Below are 23,010 nucleotides of genomic sequence, written 5' to 3' on the forward strand. Positions count from 1 at the left end.
TGACATGTATTAGTTTCAGATGTACAACATAGTAATTTAACAGTTGATTGTTTTCAGGTTCCAAGCTTATTAATAATAAAAATGTTTAGTTGAATCACACATATGTAGATATGAACTGTCAGGTCTCTATTTATTTTATAATGTATGCTAATTTTTCTGCTTCCATTTTCTCCCTCACAGTCACTATTTAGGCACACTTATTTCCTTTCATTTCTTTTACCATTTTTTATTGTGAAATATAGCATTCATATAGAAAAATGCATAAAATAAATGTATACTATAATTATTCTGAATCAAATTCTTATGTAACCACTGTCAAACTCCAGAAATGGAATATAACCAGTTCTCCAGAGCTCTCCACATTCTGTTCACATATGCCAGATTTAATACCTTTTTCCTTTAGTCTTCCTTTCCTTAATATCCGGCTATATACCACCTACTTCATATGTTGCTGTGAGAACTAAATGAATTAAAATACGTGAACAGCTTACAACAGTGCATGCGTGTAGTGACACCCGCAGTATATGCTGGCAGTGGTTTCTCTATGTTTCCTTTTTTGTCCCACTAGATCTGTGTTCTTTTTTTCTTTTCCTACTTATTTAATGTGATCAAGATTAATTTAGATTACTAAGGTACTTACTGCTTGTATTTCTGACCTTCTAGTTATGAAAAATCTCCCCCTTAGACTTTTCTTTAGTGCAGGTCTGTGTTTTGTCTGAAAATCTTTATTCTTGAAGAGTGATTTCAATACAAAAGATTGAAAGATTGTAGATTGGCACTAGATAGAGGATTTCATGGTGTGTGAGATAATCCTGCCTTCTGTCTTCCCTTGTTCTGTAGACAACACAAATATCAGTGTAACCTCTTGGAAGATAATCTAGATTTTTTTTTTTCTCTCTTTGCTCTTAAGATTTTTTTTCTTGGTTTTGGGTTCTTTGGGTTTTTTTCCCAGTTGTACTATGAGGTATCTTACTGTGGATTTCTTTATCATGTTTGAGATTTGTGGGAATCCTAAATCTGTGGATTAGTGTCTCATCCAGTTTGTAAAATTTTAGCCATTATTTTGTCAAATACTGTGTATGCCTCTTTTCTTTTCTTTCTGGAATTCCAGTAAACATTATTACACCTTGTCCCATATCCTCTGTCTCTTATTTTTTCTATATTTTCATCTATTTATCTCTAGTTGTCACTTCTGAATAGTTTCTTCAGAATGGTTTTCCAGTTCACTCTTTCTTAAGGTATGGATGATCAGCTGCTAAATGAATTTTTAATTTTAGTTTTTGTTGTTTTCATTGTATTTTATTTTTATTTTTCACTTGTTGAAGGTCTTTTTTAAGTCTGCTGTGTCACTTTCTAGTTTCTTATTCCCACTCATATTCTCAAACTTATTCTTTAGTTTTTTTAACCAGGATAAGCGTTGTTATGTATCTGATCATTCTAGTACCTTCAGGCTTTGTGGGTTTGTTTCTACTGTTCCTCAGGATGTCTTATCTGTTTGAGTATCTGGTGAGTGTTGGATGTTACATTTGAGAAAATATTGAGGGATTACTTTTAAGGTCTCGGATAGATACTTTTCTCCAGATAGAGTTCTCATTGCTTCTGCCAGGCACCTTTAGAAGGAGGCTATCACCAGTCCTTCAAACATTGAGAAGACTTGACACTGAACTATAGTTTGGTTTATTTTAACCTGAGACTTAAAACCCTACAGGTTCCTAGCATTGAAGATGGTTGGGGTGGGATTTATTAGATTCCCTACCTTTTTGGGGCCCAGATTTGTTTTTAAAATTCTAGCTTTGGGAAAGCTACAAAAAGGGTAGCTCAATTTTACAACTGATTCTTCTCTGTTTGGTAGATGTACTCAAGATAGAAGGGGCTTTAAGTATTCATGATGCATTATTCATCTTACTTGCCTTTTGGATGTTTGCCACATATTCCTTTCTTGTCAGCTCTTTACTGTTTAAAAAAAAACAAAAACAAAAACAAAAAAAAAATAGCATTTTTTACTTCATTGCCTTGAACAGGATGTGAACATGGTTTATACCCTGTGAATTTTTATGGAATTAATGTAATTTATCCAAGTTTTTAGTTGTTTTAGTAGGGTTGATCTGAATTAATTAGCTAATTTGGCCTTTTGTTACTGGAAACTCACCTTTTTTATTTTTTTAAAAGCTTTCAACATGTGAGTCCACATATCATACAATTCACCATTTAAAGTGTGCAATTCATTGTTTTTTTTAGCGTATTGACAGGGTTGTACAACAATGACTACAGTCTAATTTTTGAACATTTTTCCTACCCTGTACCTAGTAACTGTCACTCTTCACTCATCATCATTCTTATCCTCTCCTCAGGCCCTAAACAACCATTAATTTGCTTTGTTCTTTATAGATTCTGGACATTTAAAAAATGGAATAATGAAATATGTGGTCTTTTATTGACTGGCTTTTTTTTTTAAGATTTTATTTATTTATTTGTCAGACAGAGATCGCAAGTAGGTGGAGAGGCAGGTAGGGAGAGGAGGAAGCAGGCTCCCTGCTGAGCATAGAGCCCGATGCAGGGCTCGATCCCAGGACCCGGGGATCATGACCTGAGCCAAAAGCAGAGGCTTTAACCCACTGATCGACCCAGGCGCCCCTTGACTGGCTTTTTTAACTTGGCATAACGTTTTCAAGATTTATCTGTGTTATAGCATGTATCAGGATTTCGTTTTTTTTAATATTCTCAATATGGATATGTCACATTTTGTTTATCCATTCAGTTGATGGACATTTGGGTGGTTTCTGCCTTTTTGCCTATTATGAATAATGCTGCTGTGAACTTTTGTTTATAAGATTTTATTTGGACATATATTTTCATTTCTCTTTCGCATATACCTAGAGTGAAATTAGTAAGTCATATGGTAACTCTGTATTTAAATTCTTGATGAACTACCAAACTGTTTTGCAAAGAAGCTGCACCATTTTACAATCCTGTCATCAATGCATATGGGTTCCAATTTCTCCACATCCTTGTTAACACTTACTGTTGTCTTAATTTTTTTTTATTATAGCCATCTTAGTAGATATGAAGTGGTATCTTGTGGTTTTGATTGCATTTTCCTAATGAAGAGAGATGTTAAGCATCTTTTCATGTGCTTACTGGTCATTTGTATGTCTTCCTTAAAGAAATGGCTATTTTCCATTTTTAAAATTGGATTGTCTTTTTCTTAGTTGTATGAGTTCTCTTTCTATTGTAGGTAGTACACTCTTATCAGATATGTAATTTGCAGATATTTTCTCCCATTCTGTGGATTTCCTTTCACTTTATTGATAGTATTGTTTGCAGCAGAGAAGTTTTATATTTTGATGAAGTTTGATATATCTATCTCTTCCTTTGTTGCTTGTGCTCTTAGTGTCATATCTAAGAAATCATTGCCTAACCTAAGGTCTAAAATATTTATTCTTGTGTTTTCTTATAAGAGATTTAGCTCTGTGGTCCATTTTGAGTTAATTTTTGTGTATGGTCTGAGGTGGGAGTCCAGTTTCATTCTTTTGTGTGTTAACACCCAGTTATCCCAGCATCATTTGTTGAAAAAACCATTCTTTCCCTATTGAATTGGCATCTCACCTTCTTTAGGCCTTCAAAATCCCAGGGTCAGTAGAACCTTAGGGTGTTGACTCTAACTCTTCCCTCTGTAAACCTTTTTGTTCTTTAGTGTCACACTACTGACTTTTTTTTTTAAGATTTTATTTATTTATTTGACAGAGAGATCACAAGTAGGCAGAGACGCAGGCAAAGAGAGGAGGAAGCAGGCTTCCTGCTGAGCAGAGAGCCCAATATGGGGCTCAATCCCAGGACCCTGGGATCACGACCAGAGCCGAAGGCAGAGGCTCTAGCCCACTGAGCCACCCAGGTGCCCCCATACTACTGACTCTTGCTGTCGGTCTCAATTTTACTTCCTCAGGAAGCCTCTCTTTCAGCATCTAATCTAAACCTGCCACCGCAGTCACTCATTATCACCACCTGATTTCAGATCTCTCCCATCTCACATTTTCAATGTATTTGTGTTTTTTACTTCTGTGATCTCTGTGCCTAGATCAATGCCAGACACCTAGTTGCCATTTAAATCTGTGATAAATGAAGGCTGTGTTTTGTGAAACTAAATGTGCCCCCTCCTAAGTACTAATTTGTAGTTTCTTTTCTGGAAGTTACAGAAGATAGAAGAATAAGAACAAGATTTAAATTCTCAGCTTTTTTTTTTTTTTTTTACATTGCATAATCTAAATTTGGTTGTGATATGGCCTCCTTATAAAATGTAGCTGGATTTAGAATGTTAATTTTTTTAGGAATATGTGAATTTAGTTCAGGAAAGAGAGTGGCCTGTAAATTTCCTTTCCTATAATGATCTTGTTAGATTTTTTGTAGTGGATTAAACTACTTTCATAAAATGAATTGAAAGCTTTCACATTTTCTTCTTTTCTGGACGAGTTGGAGTAATTGTGTATTATTTCTTTCGTGAATGTTTGGTAGAATTTATGAGTAGAAAAGCCACAATAAAGTTTTGTGGCTATGGATTTGATTTATGTAACAGATTTGGAACTATTCAGACTTTTCATTTTTTCTTGAGACAGTTTTGGTAACTTTTTTCCCTCTGGGAATTTGTGAATATTATCTAAAATTTCAAATGTATATTAGTTATAGCTTTGTTTTTCTTTTCTATTTTTTTAATTGAAGTATAATTAACATACAGTGTTTCGTTAGTTTCAAATGTATGATATAATGATTCAGGAATTCTATTACTCAGTGCTCATCAAGATAAGTGTGCTCTTAATCCCCTTTATTTGTAGATCTCATCATTTTTTTAAAGAACATTTTAAAGATTTTTTTTTAACTTATTTGACAGAGATCACAAGTAGCAGAGAGGCAGGCAGAGAGAGAGAGAGAAGGAAGCAGGCTCCCTGCTGAGCAGAGAGCCTGATGCAGGGCTTGATCCCAGGACCCTGAGATCATGACCTGAGCCGAGGGCAGTGGCTTAACCACTGAGCCACCCAGGCGCCCCTTAAAGAACATTTTAGACCTCTCTTTCAATGCACAGCATTACTAATTTGGCAAGACAGAGAGAAACCATTTTTTTCTTTCTCTTATTGACTGGTTGAAAAACTAATAATATATTGCTAAGGGTAGCTTTAAACAATATATATCCTTTAATAAATGTTTTTAAATTTAATTTCTAAATTATAAAAATAACAAAACCTATATCAGAAAAATTGGAAGATGAAGGAAAAAAAGCTGTTTATAATTAATCCCACCACCCTAACATAAGCTAGGTTGGCATTTTGGGATATTTTCTTAGGATTTGGAAATCAGGTGTGGTGTTATTTCTGACTTGATCTTTTGTTTAATTATGGATTTATCGTTTTATGTGTTTTGGTTATATGACAACAGAGTTACAGTCTTAAGTTTAGTTGTTTGGTGGAATTGCTTTGAAAATCTTTTCTTCTCTTTAATAGGTCTTAACTTGCAGAGTCAGTTTAATCTGGAAAATGTTACTGTTTTCAATACCAATGAGCAGGAAAGCACCCTGGGTCAGAAGGTGAGGCTGATAAGAAATCTTACCTTATAAATAAAAACTTACAAAATCTAATCATATTTATAAGTATGTTCTAAGATAACTCCTGTGAATGGGTATTTTAAGTCACCAAAAATTTTGAAAACCTTTATTTCTAATTTATAGAAATAATTTGTATTCTATGTAGAAAATGCAGACAAAACAGAAATATTTAAAATAGAAAGTACAACTATCCCATAATCCAAGGCCCCAAAGATAACCACTCTTAGCATGTCTGTCTTTATAGGACTTACTGTGTGTATAGTTTTATTCTAAAACTGAGGTCATACAATACATACTGTTCTGAAATTCACTTTCTTCTTTTAACATTAAAGTTTTTTGTTTTGTTTTGTTCTTAGATTTTATTTATTTATTTGACAGAGATCACAAGTAGGCAGAGAGGCAGGCAGAGAGAGAGGAAGGGAAGCAGGCTCCCTGCTGAGCAGAAAGCCCAATGTGGGGCTCAATCCCAGAACCTGGAGATCATGACCTGAGCCAAAGGCAGAGGCTTTAACCCACTGAGCCACCCAGGCGCCCCTTCTTTTAATATTATAAAAGGGATGCGTTTCTGTATCAGTACATTTAGATCTTAGTGTTTTAATGGTTCATATTAAGTCTTCTAAGTGGATATTTATCGTAATCCTTTCTATGGGCATTTAGATAATTTCTAATAGTGAAAAATGGTTAACAGCATTACAGTGAATAATACTGTATATAGCATTGCTAAATTATGCAGGTGTTGCCTTAGGATAAATTCTAGTAAATGAAATTGTTGTGTCGAATGTATGCATATATCAGATTTTGATAGCTGTTGACCAGTTACTTCTCAAAAAGGTTGTACCCATTTATATCATCACCAGTGGCATTTGGAGAATATCTGTCCCATTTTCCCACAGCCTCATCCTGGGAATTACCAATTTTTAAAAATCTTTGCTTAATTGATACACACTTGAAAAGTAAATGTTTGTTTTAAACTGCATTTCCTTGGTTATTAGTGAAGTTGAGGGACCTACTATATATTTATTGGAATTTATTTTTCTTCTGTACCAATTAGAAACAATGAGAAAGAGGATTACTTATTCATGCCATTTACCCATTTTACTTTTGAAATGTCTTTTTCTTACTGATGTGTAGAAGCTCATATTGAATATTATTAATTCATTGCCTACCATTTTGTTGATTTTTTTCTCAGTTTATAGTTTTTCTTATAACTTCATTTATGGTGCCTTTATAGAACTTTTAAGTTTGGATAGAATATTAATGTTTGTTGGTCTTTTGTTTAGTTGTTTCTGGTCTTGTGTCATGCTAAAGCCTTCCACTCCAGAAGAATAAGTTATTGTTTTCTTTTGATGCTTTTGTGATTTATTTTTTAAATAAATCTTTAATCCAGCATGAATGTTGGTATATGGAATAGGTTATGTTATGATTTTATTTTTTCCAAACAGTGAGCCAGTTAACTCAGAACCATTTGTTAAATAATCCATATTTGCCCACTGATTTTTAAAAGGACATCAGCTATAATCAACTTTATTTTTAAAGATTATTTATGATATATCCAAAACGCAGTCCATAGTTGGCAAATTTCTGGACATTTAGCACTTGTTCTGCACTTAGGAACAAGTTATGAAGTTTGAAAAATTATTAATTAGATCTAGCTAATATCTCATAGTAAATTAGATTACTTTACATAATTTGTTCCTTAAAATGTAATGATTATGAATTTGGAAATGATGTTGACTTAAGATTTTTTTAAATTTTAGAGGCTGGTGGGGGTCATAGGGGCCAAGGAGGGAAGAAAATGAGACAAGGTAGAATCAGGAGGGAGACATACCATAAGGGACTCTTAATCTCGGGAAACGAACTGAGGTTTGCTGGGGGGTGGAGGGGTTGGGATAGGGTGGCTGGGTTATGGACATTGTGGGGGTTATGTGCTATGGTGAGTACTGTGAAGTGTATAAGACTGATGATTCAAAGATCTGTACCCCTGATGGAAATAATACATTATATGTTAATTTAAAAAAATTTTTTTTTAATTTTGTCTTTCACTTTTATGTATCTTTTGGTGCTTCTTGGACTATTTCATATAAACTTGTTATTTTGAATTTCTCACTGTAGAGCTAGATACTCAGCATATCCTGAAGTGTTCCCCAATAATAAGAGTTCTCTGTGGGGTTGGGGAGAATTTTTATGGTCCAATTAAAATTGGGGACAAAACTACTTAGGTATACTTCAAGTTATTTACTGCAATTCTTCAGAGTTCTTAATATACTATATATAAGTATATAATACACTTCTGTCTAAAAAATCATCATATATATTTCTAAAATGTATTTTGCCATAGACCCTTTATTCCCATAGAGAATCTACAGACCATGTTTGAAGAAATACTGATTTAAAACTTTCTGCATACCTTCATGACTATCTTATATCATCATCGTACTGCTCTTGAGTTCTCAGATCCTTGTCACATAGAATTGCCATTGCCTTAAAGATTAACTGTCTAGACAGAAGTGCAACTAGATTTCTCTAACAGTGTTTGTCTAGCAGTGTGTGAATGATGTTATTCCAGCATGTCTTCTGGCTGACAACTGCTTTGTGACAGACTGTACATTTTTTAAAATTTAGCACACTGAGGATAGAGAAGAGGGAATGGATGTAGAAGAAGGTGAGATGGGAGACGATGAAGCTCCAACAACTTGGTGAGTTTTAGAAGTTCAGATTTACAAAACTAATACTTAAAAACTTATCAAGTACTAGTGTCAGGATATACACAAAGAGGAAGAAATCATGCTTGCAGATTTATTTGTATTTTTTATGTGTATTACTTAAAATTATAAATCCTAAATCATTAATATGCTCTTTAGTTGGTTTCTAAATTACATGCTGACAGTTCGTTGTTTACATGGTCTATTGTTTGCATATTCCTAATATTTGGAAAGCCAACCGTAGGCAACCTAGATACTCCTCCCCTTTTTCCTTCCATTTAACTTGATGGACTTAGTGCCTGTGGATAATGAGCTGACTTCTTAATGAAGTGGAAGGAATTAGTAACCTCCTTTCCGTCTTCTCCCCTTCCCACTCCCGTCTCTTGTTTCCTATCTCATCTGCTAACTCTGTGCTTTCTTTCCAAATAATTTCTTCCTAATGCTGATTAGAAGGAATGAGGAAGAGAAAAAGGGAGATATGAACGAAAGTTTTTACTTCCAGGTGTCTGAGGTAACAAAAGTTATCATCAGTTGCAATTGAATTTCTGGAGGATCAAGAAGAGTTTCCAATATCTGCACAGGGAGATGTATTCCTGGCATCCCAGGTTTCAGATTCAAACACATATCTCCAAGAAACTTTGAGAGTAGTGTGCCTCCAGGCTGAATTCCAGTCCTAGTCATGTAACCTTAAGCAAATTACCTAACTTCCCTGAAACTCAGTTTCAGGGTCTTTAAAATGTAGTAATGCCACCTACCTGCTTGTTGAGATTATTAAATGAGATTCTGCTTGGACATGGTCTGTTAAGGTACAACATAGTTATCCTTATTATTACCATAGTTGTTGATGTTATATATAATGATATATGGAAAGCACTAGAACAGTATTTATTCAGTTGCTATTATTGCTAGCTATAGTTCTGTGTTTTGGGTTTGGTTTTTTTTTTTTTTTTTTGAAGACCTGTTTGTTCATGTACATTATGGATAGAGTATACTTTTGGGGTCTAACCTGAGCAACATAAGGGACTAAGGTAGTAAGCTCCAACATAACAGGTCACCTGAAATGTTAAAAAGAGCCACCAAAGACAAACTGCCCAGTGTGGTTTTGTCTAGTTAGACTCTGCCGAAGCCTTTATAGATATGTCAGCCCCATTGATTGTTTATAAGCTGGTCCCAGTGGCAGAAAAATCACTTAAACAGGATTCAACACTCAGCTGCCTCTCAGTCTGTCACAATCATTATATTTTCTTTTTTTTTTCCTTTTTTTATTGAAATGAAGTTGACATACAATATTACATTAGTTTCAGGTATACAACACAGTGATTCAACATTTATACACATTAGGAAGTGATCACCAGGATAAGTCTAGCTACCATCTGTCAACCATACAATTACAATATTGTTGTATTATTGACTGTATTCCCTATGCTATACTTTACATTCGAGTGACTTACTTATTTTAAAACTGCAAGTTTTACCTTTAATCCCCTCCACTATTTTTTGAATGGAGTAAGAGATTGGGAAATTACTTTGTGACAAAGCAGTGTGACCAACTGTATCACCAGAGTATTTTAGACACTAATTTACAAAGAACATATTACCCATGTATCTATGGTCTGAAGCCCATTTCAGATTTGGCTCAAATATACCAGCAAAAAATTTTGTATTAAAAAAAATTCTAATATAATCTCTAAAATCACTAATTGAACATCTAAAAAAACATGTCAAGTTACAGAACATCTTGGTTAAAATAGTTATAAAACATTTTATTTTTAGACAGTAACTTTCACCTTAATTTGTTATGGCTTGCATATACAATAAGTAGTCACATTTGCTTTGTGCGGATAAGTACAGAATCCAAATGTATCTGGAATGGTGAAGTTAGAAGGCACATTGCAGTAAGTCCAAACATTGAAGGAGGGTAAAGAAGTGTTGACATTGAGTATAGACAACTCCTTCAAGATGTTTAGATATGAAGGAATAGCCATGGAGGCACAGCATGGATTGGAACTTTCAGAGGAGAGGATTTTTTAAAAATGTTAGTGTCTCAACTATAAAAGTTTCCTGCTAGTCATATATTAATACTACTTTCAAATTTCTTCTATGAGGCATCTCAAATAAATACTAGGCCCACTGAAAATAAAAGGAGAGAGATCAGAAGCTTTTACAAGTAGGAGATGATAATTAACACCTTAGATTATTGTTAGTATCAAACATTAAATTAAAATGTGAGTTTTCTGGCAACCAAAACAGTAGTGGACCATACAATGGTTACATAATTCTCATTCTCTGATTAGAGGTAGTGTCCCATTTCTTAACAGGCCAACTTTCCTTATACTACAATTCAAGAGGTATTTATTATATTCTTATATGTGGTAACTGATTAACATTTTATGTGTGTGCATATAACTATATGTATAAAACTATATAAAATCTTCAAAAGCAGTTTTGTTTCAAAAACATCCTTTATTAAGTGTATGTAACTACACAAATACTAGTTATAGTATTATTTCATGGGTGTAAATCATTTTATATGTGGCTTTTTCTTTTTCTAATTCACTTGCACATTTTGGAAAATGTTCCTTTTGTTTTTTTTGGTGTGTGTGGCTTTTTTTTTTTTAACTTGATCTGTAGAAAACCCAAACTTACAACCTTATTGTTATAAATGAATAAAATCACTTCAGTTATAGGAAATAGTTTATGTCAGTTGATGTTCAGATCATTATTTTCCTGTTTTCAGAGTTGTTACTAGGAAAGAGTGTAGAAAGAGTGAAAGTTAACATACCCATTAGATTCTTTCAAATACTGTTGGTTCTTGATAAAAGTTCTGGCAGGAGCTGGATTTTGGTCATTAAAAGTTGTCAGTACTCTTCATTATTGATTTGAAGGAAGATCCACATGTTTCAAATACTAGTAATTGGTCTAGCAAAGTTAGCGTTCTTTTATCAAAATTAGCTAGCTTGCTTAATTATTTACCCTTATACATAATTCAAAGCGATTGTAATCTGGGTAAGTACCTAAGCATAACTCCAAGCCTCTTGTGTAAAATAAAGTGCATGCAATCTATGACTGCTATTTCCTTGCAGACCAAGGACTTTTTCAATTATTGCCAAGTTCACAGCTTAGTTCCAGACAGTTAACAGTTGTCAGAAGTGTGAATGTAAGATAAGCGATCTGTTACTGTGTGTGTAGATGTGTGAGGGTTTTTTAATTGATACGCCAATTAATGTAATTAATTAATAAAATTAATAAATTAATAAAATTCTTTAAGCAGGCATTTTATGATACCAACTAGTAGTTTGTAATCTTAACCATATGTGAATTAGAGTCATGGTGAGAATCTTCATCAGATGTGCTTCCATATGTTATACTAAACTACTTTTCCTTTTGTCATTCTTAATGAATGCCTTTTAAGACATTTTTGTAGAAAATTGATTTTTTACACTAGCAAATTATTTTTTACTTTTCTACTCTAACCTTCCTTTACATATATATATGTAAAGCAAGGCATTTTTCAGTCTTTTAAACTTTACACTCCCATCCAAGAAAGCTTAAAAAGTACATGACAAAAATTATACTCGTTTAATTTACTATAATCCTTTAAAATGCATTATGATATGGCCCATGATACTCCATAGTCATTAAAGTAATTTTAAATATACCCATCTCAAAGTTGAAGAGTGGAAGATTACTTATTTCCTATTATTGACCAGAATAGAGAAGTTAAGACCCTTAATATCATAGTATTGTGTGGATCACTAAACCCCCTTCCTGTTTGCCACATAAAATTACAGTCTTCCTTGGAACACTTGTATGGCTGTGATGCTTAGAAAAAATGCTAACTGTAATCCATAGATTCAGTTTATTAAGTTTATTTAGAAAGAATAGAAGGTAGTACACAATTGTGTTTACAAGTAAAATTAATTTTACAAAGGTGATGTTGAAAATTTTTGTGGATATTTGAGGATATGAGATAGTCAATACCTAAAGCATTTTTGATAATGGCTGTTTGGAGTGACATAGATTTTGTCAAAAACAATCTCTTGGGTAAAAAAGTCTAAAATGTTTTAACTTTTAAAATTAAAACATAGTATAACGATTTTGGTAAATTTAAAAATTAAAAGAATGTATTGATAGTGCAGATTTATAGCAGTGAAATCGCAAATTGAATTAGTAATGCTGTAATAATGACACTAAACAGGAGGCTATTTATTTATATATATATAAATATAACTTTATATATATACAGTTGATATGTATTTTACATATTTGTCTCATGCTATGGCTTTTAACTTAGGTTCAAGGTGATATTAGCTTAAACAATGTGGAAGTTGATATCTTTCTTATGGAAAAGTCTGGAGATAGGCATTTCAGAGCTGGGAGATCGTCTAAGAACCTATGTTCCTCCTAACTTCTTGTCCCACCTTTTCTTGGTGTTTGCTTTTTTTTTTGTCTATAGTCCATGTGACTCAATATCATATCTGCATTCTGGCCAGCAGAAAGGGAAAAAGGAAAATGATAAAACATGGCCCAAAATTTGCACATAGGACTTTTACTCCCAACTAGCCAGAACTTAACCATGGGGCCACACCTAGTTGCAAGAGAGGTTGAGAAAGATAGTCTTTAGTTCTGAATAACCATGTATTGGGGCACAGTTCAGGGGTTCTACCACTATAGATAAAGTGGGTCTGTTAGGGTCTATGAATCCCCTGAAATTGTTTATAAAAGTCTGTTTAAGTGCACTTCTCTGGGGAAAGGAGCTGTAGCTTTCGTCAGCTTCTTCGAGGGGTGTATGACCTAAAGTTAGGAGCACTTAGATTATTTCTAAAAGAACTTAAGTGATTTATTTAACATATCATTTATTTTATTAGCTCCATTCCAATCGATTACAACCTGTATCGAAAATTCTGGTCACTTCAGGATTACTTCAGGAACCCTGTGCAATGCTATGAGAAGATTTCATGGAAAACTTTTCTTAAGGTGAGTTCAGTTATAGACTACCCAAAACTATATTCAAAAGTTAATGGCAGAGGCAAAACTTGACTCTTATCCAGCATACTGTTTATTATATAATTTTATCTCTTACATTTTTATGCCTATTTCATATTGTTAAACCACTGATTTTGTGGAGTAGTTTGTAAATGACTTAAGGATTTAAAAGCTCCTAATTACAGACTTGGGTTTCTTGTTTGTTTCTACATAGTATTATCAACATGAACTGATGAATTTTTGTCAAATATAGGGTGTTTACTTTGCACGAAATTATTTCAAGTATCCTGTTAGAACAGGGGTTGCAAACTAATGGCTATAGGCCAAATCCAGGCTCCTGCCTGTTTTCCTAGACAGAGATATTGGCACACAGCCATGCTAATACTTGCAGCTGTTGGTGTGCTGTAACGGCAGACTTGAGTAGTGTGACTGGGACCATATCAGCCATATAGCCTGTGAAAATTAATAGAAGGAAACCTCATTTGAAATGGAATCAGGTAGCCAGTAGAGGGACTCTCACATTCTGCACTAGTTGTCATTTGCGGAGCCAATTGGAAGAGATGGACCTTGCCAGTCAAAGTACTTTACTATCCCAACAGAAGGAAGGAAGATTTCTTCCTCTCCCAGCAACAGTCCAGACAATGAGAGGCAGTCACAGCTCAGCCAATGAGAAGCCACTATACTTGGAACTCCCAGTTTAGTCCAATGGACTTGTAGTTTATAACAGCCCCTACTGATTCCTCTTTTCCACTATAAAAAAGCATTCCTCTTTGGTCTCTCAGACCTGGAGCTTGCTTGTCCCAGATTACAGTTCTTAGTTATTCCCAAATAAACCTTTTTTTTTTCCTGGTGAAATAACAGTTTAGTTTTATTTTGAGGAATTACTTATTTTAGAGAACATGAGCAGGAGAGGCTAAGGGAGAGTGAGAAAGAACCTCAAGCAGACTCCACCCTGAGCACAGAGCCTGATGTGGGGCTTGATATAAGGACCCTGAGATCATGACCTGAGCTAAAACAAAGAGCCAGACACTTAACCAACTGTGGCACCCAGGCACTTTTGGTGGTTTCATTTTGAAGGTTAACAAGCCAATGGGTTACCTTGCAGGCTCAGTCAGTAGAGCATACTCCTCTTGATTTCAGGGTTGTAAGTTCAGGTCACACTTGGGGTGTAGAGATTCCTTAAAAATAAAATCTTTAAAAAAAAAAAAAAAAGGAAAAAAAGGTGAACAAGCCTAACATACTTATTATCAGAAAAAAATGGGTAATTCTTGTTTTGTAAGAACTCTCTTTATTTCTTTTATTTGGCTACTTAAATATCAGTTGTCCTTTTTGGTTGTAGTCAAAATCCGAGGTAAATAGGTAGCTCCTAAAAGTAGCATGGTATTCAGATTAAGTGGTGAGTGAGAAATCATGTGGGATTATTCCCCAGCTGGATAGGATTTGACATCATTGTTTTATTTGGTCACAACATTTAGCCCAAGAAATGCTTGAGCAATTTCCACAACCAGTTAAACATGTGGAATTTCACTTTTAAATTTCTGTATACTTTCAAAGCATTACTTTCTCTGTTTGCCCCTTAAACAAACTGCATAAGAAATTAAATTTCTTTAGTAGAGAGTTTATTCTTGTTTTGACAATACATGAACTCTTCATACCAAGTAGTTTTAATCCCATTTGCCATCATAGTTTTTCTTATTTAATGTGCTTTACAGTGTGCATACATGATTAACTATGAGTAAATTGTAAGTATTTTGATATAGAAAAGCACTAAAAAAATTATTGGGCAATAATGCCAGATCAAAGTAATTGGTATTTTTACTTTGCAGTATTCTGAAGAAGTTCTAGCTGTTTTTAAGAGTTATAAATTAGATGATACTCAAGCCTCCAGGAAAAAAATGGAAGAATTAAAAACAGGAGGAGAACATGTATATTTTGCAAAATTTTTAACAAGTGAAAAGGTACAAATTTTTCTTTTTTGCTAAGCATAATAAGTAATGGTCTTTTTTTTTCTATTTAGCTGATATTCTTTTGAAGTTAAGATTCATAGAAATGTTTATTTTTGGTTAAAGCTGGTAAGTATTAGTTTGAGAGTCCTGTGAATTCCTTGCACAAGTAAGAGTAATTTGATTTCAGAAGTGAAAGAAGTTGTTCTGCATTGTCTGTTTTGTAGGCTTATTTTGCAGTTTAATTTTCAGGCGTATATATTTTGAAGCTCAAGTTAGGATTTAATTTGCATTTATGAAAACAATATTTTATAATTAGTTTGTTATATAAGAACAAATAAGGGGTGTAAACATTCCCTGCAGTAAATTTTGTTCAGATACAGTGCTAAGGGATTATGTAAATTTTCCAGTCAAGATGACACATTAAGTGTATGTTTTGACTTAACTCCCTTAGCTCTAAACACATAGAAATGACAGGTAAAATATGAAAGGAGAAAACCAAAAGACAAAGCTGGCCTTCCAGAAACAAGAAAAGTATCTTAATGGACCAGAAACACCAAGTAGTAAGTGAAACTGAAGTCTCAGGCCTGCTGGCCTCGTCCCAAGCAGGAGGTGACACCCAAGAGTTTGTCTACAAGTGATAGACACCTGGTGTCTTTCATGTGGGTCCAGCGACCAGAGCCAGATTCACTGCTTGAAGCCAAGGTCTGGGAGGGAACTTGACTTACCTTTGAAAAGAAGCTAAGAAAAGATGTTACCAATCTTCTTTCTGCCAGGGCTGTGGATTCATAGGAAGCTGTGGGTCCAGCTTTGTGTTGGTTTGCTCTGTACTGGATATATGATATCTGCAATATACTAATGAAATAGTTGGCTCCAGAAATTCATCAAGGCCTTTCCCAAACTTGACTCCAGAGGTCCTGATGGAAGCAAATGCAAAACTACTGACAAGAAAGGATGTACACAGGGAGAAAGAAGGAGAAGTGAACAAAACTAAAGCCTCTCATTCAAAACTCTGATACATTGCAATTTCAAAATTCATAAAGAAATTCAATACTAGGAAAGATCACCAACCAATTACTGGGATATACATGTATTTATTTCAGATACACGGCTTGGCCATGACTTTTAAAAACTTTAAAATCATTCACAGAGGTAATTGATGACATAGCATCCACTGAGAATGAGTAAAAAATTGTGAAACTGAAACAGGCAGAAATGAAATAGAATGATTGACTATGACAACTAATTGAGAGACTTAGAAATGAAAAATGTGATCATCTAAACCAAAGCAGAACATACAGAATTAAACTATAGATTGGACATAGAGGAAAAGAGAACTAGTGACTGGAAGATAATGATAAAAAGTTCACCCAGAACATCCAGATACGGGGTGTGGGGTGGGGAGAGGTGAGAGGAGTCTGTTAACTTGGAAGGAGCAGTTAAGAGCAAGGGATGGTCAATTGAGAAATTGCGGCAAATATCCAATAAGATTTTTAAAGAACAAAATAGAGGAAATGGTAGGGAAACTATATTGAAAAGAATTAAAGGTAATAACCAAGTTTTCAGATTAAAAGTTTGCTACAACTACCAGCGGGATAAAGAAAGTTAAATCCATACTTCAGTACATCATGCTATAATTTCAGGGATAAAGAGAAAACCTTAAAAACCAAAGGAAAACAACTTGTGGCTCCTAAACAGCAAAAAGCTAAAGGGGGCACAGGAAGGAATATAGACAATTTTGTAAACCCAACTGATGGCAGGAAGGGAGGAAAAAAATACAAAAAAGTAGGTAGAAGTAAATCCAACTATATCAATAATAGGAAGTATAAACAGATTTAAGACAGATGATTTATCAGAATGGATTTTTTTTAACTCTGGCCATATTTGTTAACAGAAATCTATAAAAACTGTTTGGTTGAATAAAGAATTCAAAATTTTTACTTTACCCTATTTAGAAGAGGGGAAGAAAATCCCAAAGCTCTTCTAGCTTTAACAAAGAACCTTCCTAAAGACACACTTCAGAAAGCTTAGATGTCTATTTAAATAACAACTGGGGCAAAAAACTTCCAAAATAAAACCAGTAAAATTTCTGTATACTTTTAGAAGTTACAAGTTACATTTTTCAGGATATGACAACTGTTTCAAAACTCTGGATGTTGTTAAAAGTTCTTTGAATAAATAACATTTCTAAGGACATTTTAACAATAGAAAACAGCCAAGAATATACACCTTTCAGAGAAATTTCTACACTGGAGTATTAATTCTATGTCTTTGTACTGGTTTCTATGTACCACTTTCCCAGAACTGGCTCTCTGAGTAGTTTCTTTATTGATTCTTTGTGAGCTTTCTTTCACCAGCAGTTAGTAGAGCATGAGCTTTCCAGGGTTAAGCTCTGGAATTCTGGAATTAACCCTATTACTTAATACCATGAGGGGTAAAAGCAGGTTTGAGAAGCTTCATACTTTATAATTTGGAAAAGAGAAAAGGCACAGAGAATTGTAACAAAGAGAATGTGAAGCATGTAATGTTTTGTATCTTCAGTTTTCTTCTTTACTACCTCTTAACAATTTTATCTTAAACTTAGATCCGTATAAGAACCCTTCTTGTACATTCTTCCTATTTTTACAGTATATTTGCAGTATTTACTATTCAGTATCAAAATGAAAATATGTGTAGTGCATTACCTATAGCATTAAAAGTATGCACCATATTTTAAGTCTTACTGTTCTCTGAAAGAAGCCTTCCACATCTCTGTAATACTTTACACAATGTTTTAAACCCATTTGATACATTTAAACCCATTTGATACAGTTGCACATCTAATGGGAATGTTATTACCCAGAAGCATTACGTTTTGCTTACATGAATGTGATCATACTTTTCCTTAGGGAAGGAGAATCAATATCCGTGCACAGAAAGGATGATACAACCTTTTTAGTTATAGACAGGCCATTTACATGGTAACCACAGGTAGGCGCAGGTTCTACAAATAAAATAGGTGTTTTTGTAACTTTTCATACCTTCTTTCTCAAAATGGGATATTTCTTCTAGAAACAAAGTGGTATTATAATTTTCAAGGGCCCCTATTTTTATGCTGCCTTGGGTATGATTGCGAACACTAAGATCTAACTACGGTTTTCTTATTAGCATAGTAAAATAATTCAATAGCAGTCGCTGAATGTAATGCTGAGGAATTTGGGGCTTTTCGTTTCTTTTTGTTTTTTTTGGTGGAGAAGTACCTGTTCCTTCGGATTAGTCCAGAGTCATACTCAGAAATTTTTAAGGGAGAATTTCACCTCTAATTATCTCATTTATCAAACCTACGTGAAAGTCACTGGTATTGTAGAGATCCCTCCTTCAGCACTATGTAGCATATAAAAGCAGAACCAACATTTTGAAGTATTTAAGTACCATGATATTAACACGATAGTTAACATAATATTAAAAGGAATGTATTCTAGAATCTGAGTTCTCATAGCGAAGAGTACTACTAGTAACTAGGTGTAGACATCAGGATTGCCCAGTTCTTCACAGTACTAACTCTTGTTCCCTGGAGAGTTGAGACTTTGTCCAAATGGAAAAGATGAGGTGGAATACTTGGCAGCCAGCAGTTACCAGAGTAGCCACCAGTCCCACAATATTGATCTTAGTGTGGGCATTAAGGCCATTCTTGTTCACGGGGAAAAGAAAATTAACAGCCTGCCCAGACTCTGCATTGTGTGCAGAACTCTCAAGTAAAGACTTTTAGTCATTTAAAAAAAAGAGAATTCCTGGTAGAAAGTTGTTCTGCCTTAAATGTTTTATACTTTCTGTATCCATTTGAGAAGTATCTGAGGATGAAATCTTCGTAGTGAAGGCGAAGATAGGTCTATTCCTTTATGACACATATTACAGCTTAGTTAGGAACAGACAGGCTAATCTGTATCCTGTAATTTTGTCTCATTAGTCGTTTCATGGGAGCCTCCCTTTAAACTGGTCTGGGAGGTTTTTTGGACAGCTCTGGAACATGGTTTGAGTTTTCTTTGTCTGCAGGCCAGAGATAGAGCCAGCCCTTCAGCAAATTCCAGGACTTTATTGTGAGGTTCTTGTAGGTCATTATCATGGTCTGAAATTTAAATAGAAACTAGATTGTTGGTCCCTGTGCCTTGAGACAAAACAGTTAATAGCAAAAGCTGTTAAATAGGCAGGGGCTAACATTTTCTTTTGGTTCCAAGATGGAAGAAGGTCTTATTTTAAAAGTCGTATATAAGGACTCAGCAACTCTTAGCAGGACTGGAGTGATATTTTTTACTAATTGATATTTTCTACTAGTGAACCTTAATGTAAATCAGTCTTTGAGCTTTACATCTTGACACTGCCCATCTGAGTTAGCTGATAGGACTTCTCACAACTGTGATTGAAATGGTTTGACAGACTTGATTTGGGCTTTGATATAATTGAACATAAGGCCCATTAATGTTGGCACTTGTGTGGCCACTGAGAAATGGAAAGTAAATGGAAACTTTATTGGTCTACCATTAATATTTCTTGAGAGAGAGCAGGTTATAGATCTCACTGTTGTATAAGCTATAGATAATGTGTCTAGACTTGTCAGTTGGATTATGTACAGACTTTTGGGTTACTTTATTTTTTCAGAGTTTTATTCGGTTGTTTGCCTATCTCTGCTACGGGCAGTGAAGGCATTGATGAATGTTTAGAGCTTTACAAACTTTGCAGTTTGAAGTGTTTAGCTGACACTTAACGTCAGTTTTAGCATGTGGGTATGCACCCACCCATCTGAAAAGATAAATGCATAAGACTAAGAGGTTTTTTTTTGTTTGTTTGTTTGGTTTGGTTTGTTTTGTTTTAGAAAGGAACACAATAACATTTTTTTTTAAGATTTTATTTATTTATTTGACAGACAGAGATCACAAGTAGGCAGAGAGACAGGCAGAGAGAGAGGAGGAAGCAGGCTCCCCGATGCGGGGCTCAATCCCAGGAGGCTGGGATCATGACCTGAGCCGAAGGCAGAGGCTTTAACCCACTGAGCCACCCAGGCGCCCCAAGACTAGGAGTTTTCAATATGATTAACTTTTTTTATGTGAATAAAATCTGTCTGAAGTGGTCCTCAAAGTGGGAGGCATGAGCTGTGCTCTTAATTGTGACACGTTGTACTTTGTAGGCCTGACAAATAGGGTAGCTCTTTAAATATCATTGAGCATACTGGAAAATTTAGAGCATACTCATCACCCTGTTGTGTTTAGAATCCCCTCTGTTTGTGATTCAGGCCGTGGTTGTGCAAGCACGATAAAAAGGTCTAATCCCTCGTGCTGCCAAACGGCGATCTAGGAAAGGCTGCAGAAATGGTCCAGAAGGTACCCATAGGCCATGGATTTGGAGCCTGATTCTGAAGAAGGACAAAGTCTAAAAGAGTTGCCCAGGAGACTGGTTAATTGATAAGATAAAGATAAGAGCAAAGATAGAATGAGAAATGGCCTAACCTTTCTATGTCATTATCCAGAGTAATAGAAACTAATAATCATTTCTGTTAATTATGAATAGCATTAAAATATTTGCTCCTTTAGAAATGACAGCTCTCATCTCGTTTTATGTGGTCAAGATTTACACAAAAGCATAAAATAGTCAGTATATTCATAAATGTAAACAGTTCTTTAAAGAGAAAATGTGCTTTGATGAGGGCAGTGATTATTACCACCTGACAGAATGTATGGAAGGCAAAGAACATTTTCCTACCCTTGAGAATGGTCTGAATCCCAGGAACTTAATTTTGTCTTTCTGAGTTAATCGAGTTCCCTCCTCTGTTTTTAAACTTTAAATATACGTTAATATTTATGTTTTAATATATCAAACAGTATGTTTAATGACAGTATTAATGTTTTAAAACTAGTCTTTAAAATAATTTTATCAAGTACTTTAAAAGTACACACTGATTTCATCATCCTAATTTGAGTGTTCTGAAGGATAAATGTGTTTATATATAGTGAGAGAGACTTAGGTTGAAAACACATAGGAATTGGATGGCCCAGTGGGTTGAGCCTCTGCCTTCGGCTCAGGTCATGATCTCAGGGTCCTGGAATTGAGCCCCACATTGGGCTCTCTGCTCAGCAGAGAACTGCTCCCCTACCCTGCCTGCCTCTCTGCCTACTTGTGATCTCTGTCTGTTAAGTAAATAAATAAAATCTTTAAAAAAAAAACACACATAGGAATGATATAGTGGTTAGGTACTTTTTATTTCTTTCCATATCTGAATTTTAATGTCTTTAGAAGTTTCTTAAGGAAACTACAGATTATTGAAACTTTATGAAATAGCATAGGAGTATTCAGTAGAGTCACATAATTTGCTGTATTGTCTGAGGTTTAAATATATAGAGAGAGACATTGGCTGTTTAATCACAGCTTGATTTAGTTCACATGTGTTTGTTTAAGTAATCCTAAATCTTTGTAGGGGTAACAACATAACCTGTATTGGTTAGGAAATTCCAGTTAATTTAGGCTTTTGGAGGCCAAAAAGAAGTCTTGCATTTACTAAAATAAATAATTTGTATTTTACATTAATTAGATGTATTAGGAGAAAGAGATTTAAAATGTAAATTTTTGGTATTTATGTTACTGAGGGATATTAAGTCCTCTAAATCTCCTTAAAAGTATGAGTACAGAAGGTTTTCTTAGAATCTTTTAATTTATAACCATAGCTGTAAGTAACCTTTTTAACTAAAGCAAAAGAGCTGACAGGTAATATCTCTGCTTTGCTGTGGACATACTTTCTTTATCCTGTAACTCAGCTGGGACACTGAGATCCTTAAACTAAAATTAGATTCTTCATTTTTTTTTTAACTTTTTTTTTCTGAAGGAAAGTTTTAAAAAAATTATTAGTAAATAGGAGTACTGTGTAAGTCTATTACTTTTTATGTAATAGGTTATATATTCTTTTTCTCCTCAGAAACCAGCTGTCTGATAATTTAGTTGAATAAGATATATGAACTTATTCCAGGTAGAAAACTACTTTACAGTTTAGTCTGCTAAACCCTAATTCAATATCCAACATTTGTGAAAATTAAAAGTGTAAACGATGGCACTTTTTTAAAGTAATAACTCTGGAACCTGTATTTCTCCCAGTTTAGGGAGAAAATGGATATATTCAAAGCATTTGGAGTTTTGGCTTATTTCTTTCTTAATTGTCCAAAAAGAGTTTTTCACAGATGTCCCAGAAATATAAGAACTTAACGATGCTGGGGCACCTGGGTGACTCAGTTGGTTAAGCGTCCCAACTCTTTTTTTTTTTTTTTTTAAAGATTTTATTTATTTATTTAACAGACAGAGAATACAAGTAGGCAGAGAGGCAGGCAGAGAGAGAGAGGAAAGCAGACTCCCTGCTGAGCAGAGACTCCCCCCCCCCATGTGGGGCTCGATCCCAGGACCCTAAAATCATGACCTGAGCCGAAGGCAGAGGCTTTAACCCACTGAGCCACCCAGGCGCCCAAGCATCCCAACTCTTGATTTTGGCTCAGATCATGATCTCAGGGTCCTGAGATTGAGCCCTTGGTCAGACTCCGTGCTCAGCTGGGAGTCTGCTTAAGATTCTCTGTCTCTCCCTCTGTCCCTCTGCACTTGCCGCCACAACCACCCCCAACACGTGTGTGTGCTCTCAAAAAAAAAAAAAAAAAAAGGAACTTAGTGGTGTGGTGTCTTTAAACAATTTAAGAAGGACTCTAGTATGCTTGAGAGATTTTATACTTTGCTAGAAATCTCTCAAGACATGAGTTGACTTGAGTTTTATGCGTCATACTAA

The 23,010-nt window shown here is 34.6% G+C and overlaps 1 protein-coding gene across 1 annotated transcript in view; it reads left to right on the forward strand.

Annotated features, from left to right (window-relative positions):
• The window catches only part of LOC111142540 (THO complex 1), a 53,275-nt gene that overhangs the window by 9,120 nt on the left and 21,145 nt on the right, over positions 1-23,010 (forward strand). The window contains exons 8-11 of the mRNA XM_022495799.1: positions 5,490-5,572; positions 8,213-8,286; positions 13,161-13,269; positions 15,105-15,236. Of these exons, the coding sequence (XP_022351507.1) occupies positions 5,490-5,572; positions 8,213-8,286; positions 13,161-13,269; positions 15,105-15,236 (398 nt within the window). The remainder of the gene's footprint in view (positions 1-5,489; positions 5,573-8,212; positions 8,287-13,160; positions 13,270-15,104; positions 15,237-23,010) is intronic.

Source organism: Enhydra lutris, unplaced genomic scaffold (genome assembly GCF_002288905.1).
Source record: "Enhydra lutris kenyoni isolate GAN:26980312 unplaced genomic scaffold, ASM228890v2 scaffoldscaffold8, whole genome shotgun sequence".
NCBI classification, from domain to species: domain Eukaryota; kingdom Metazoa; phylum Chordata; class Mammalia; order Carnivora; family Mustelidae; genus Enhydra; species Enhydra lutris.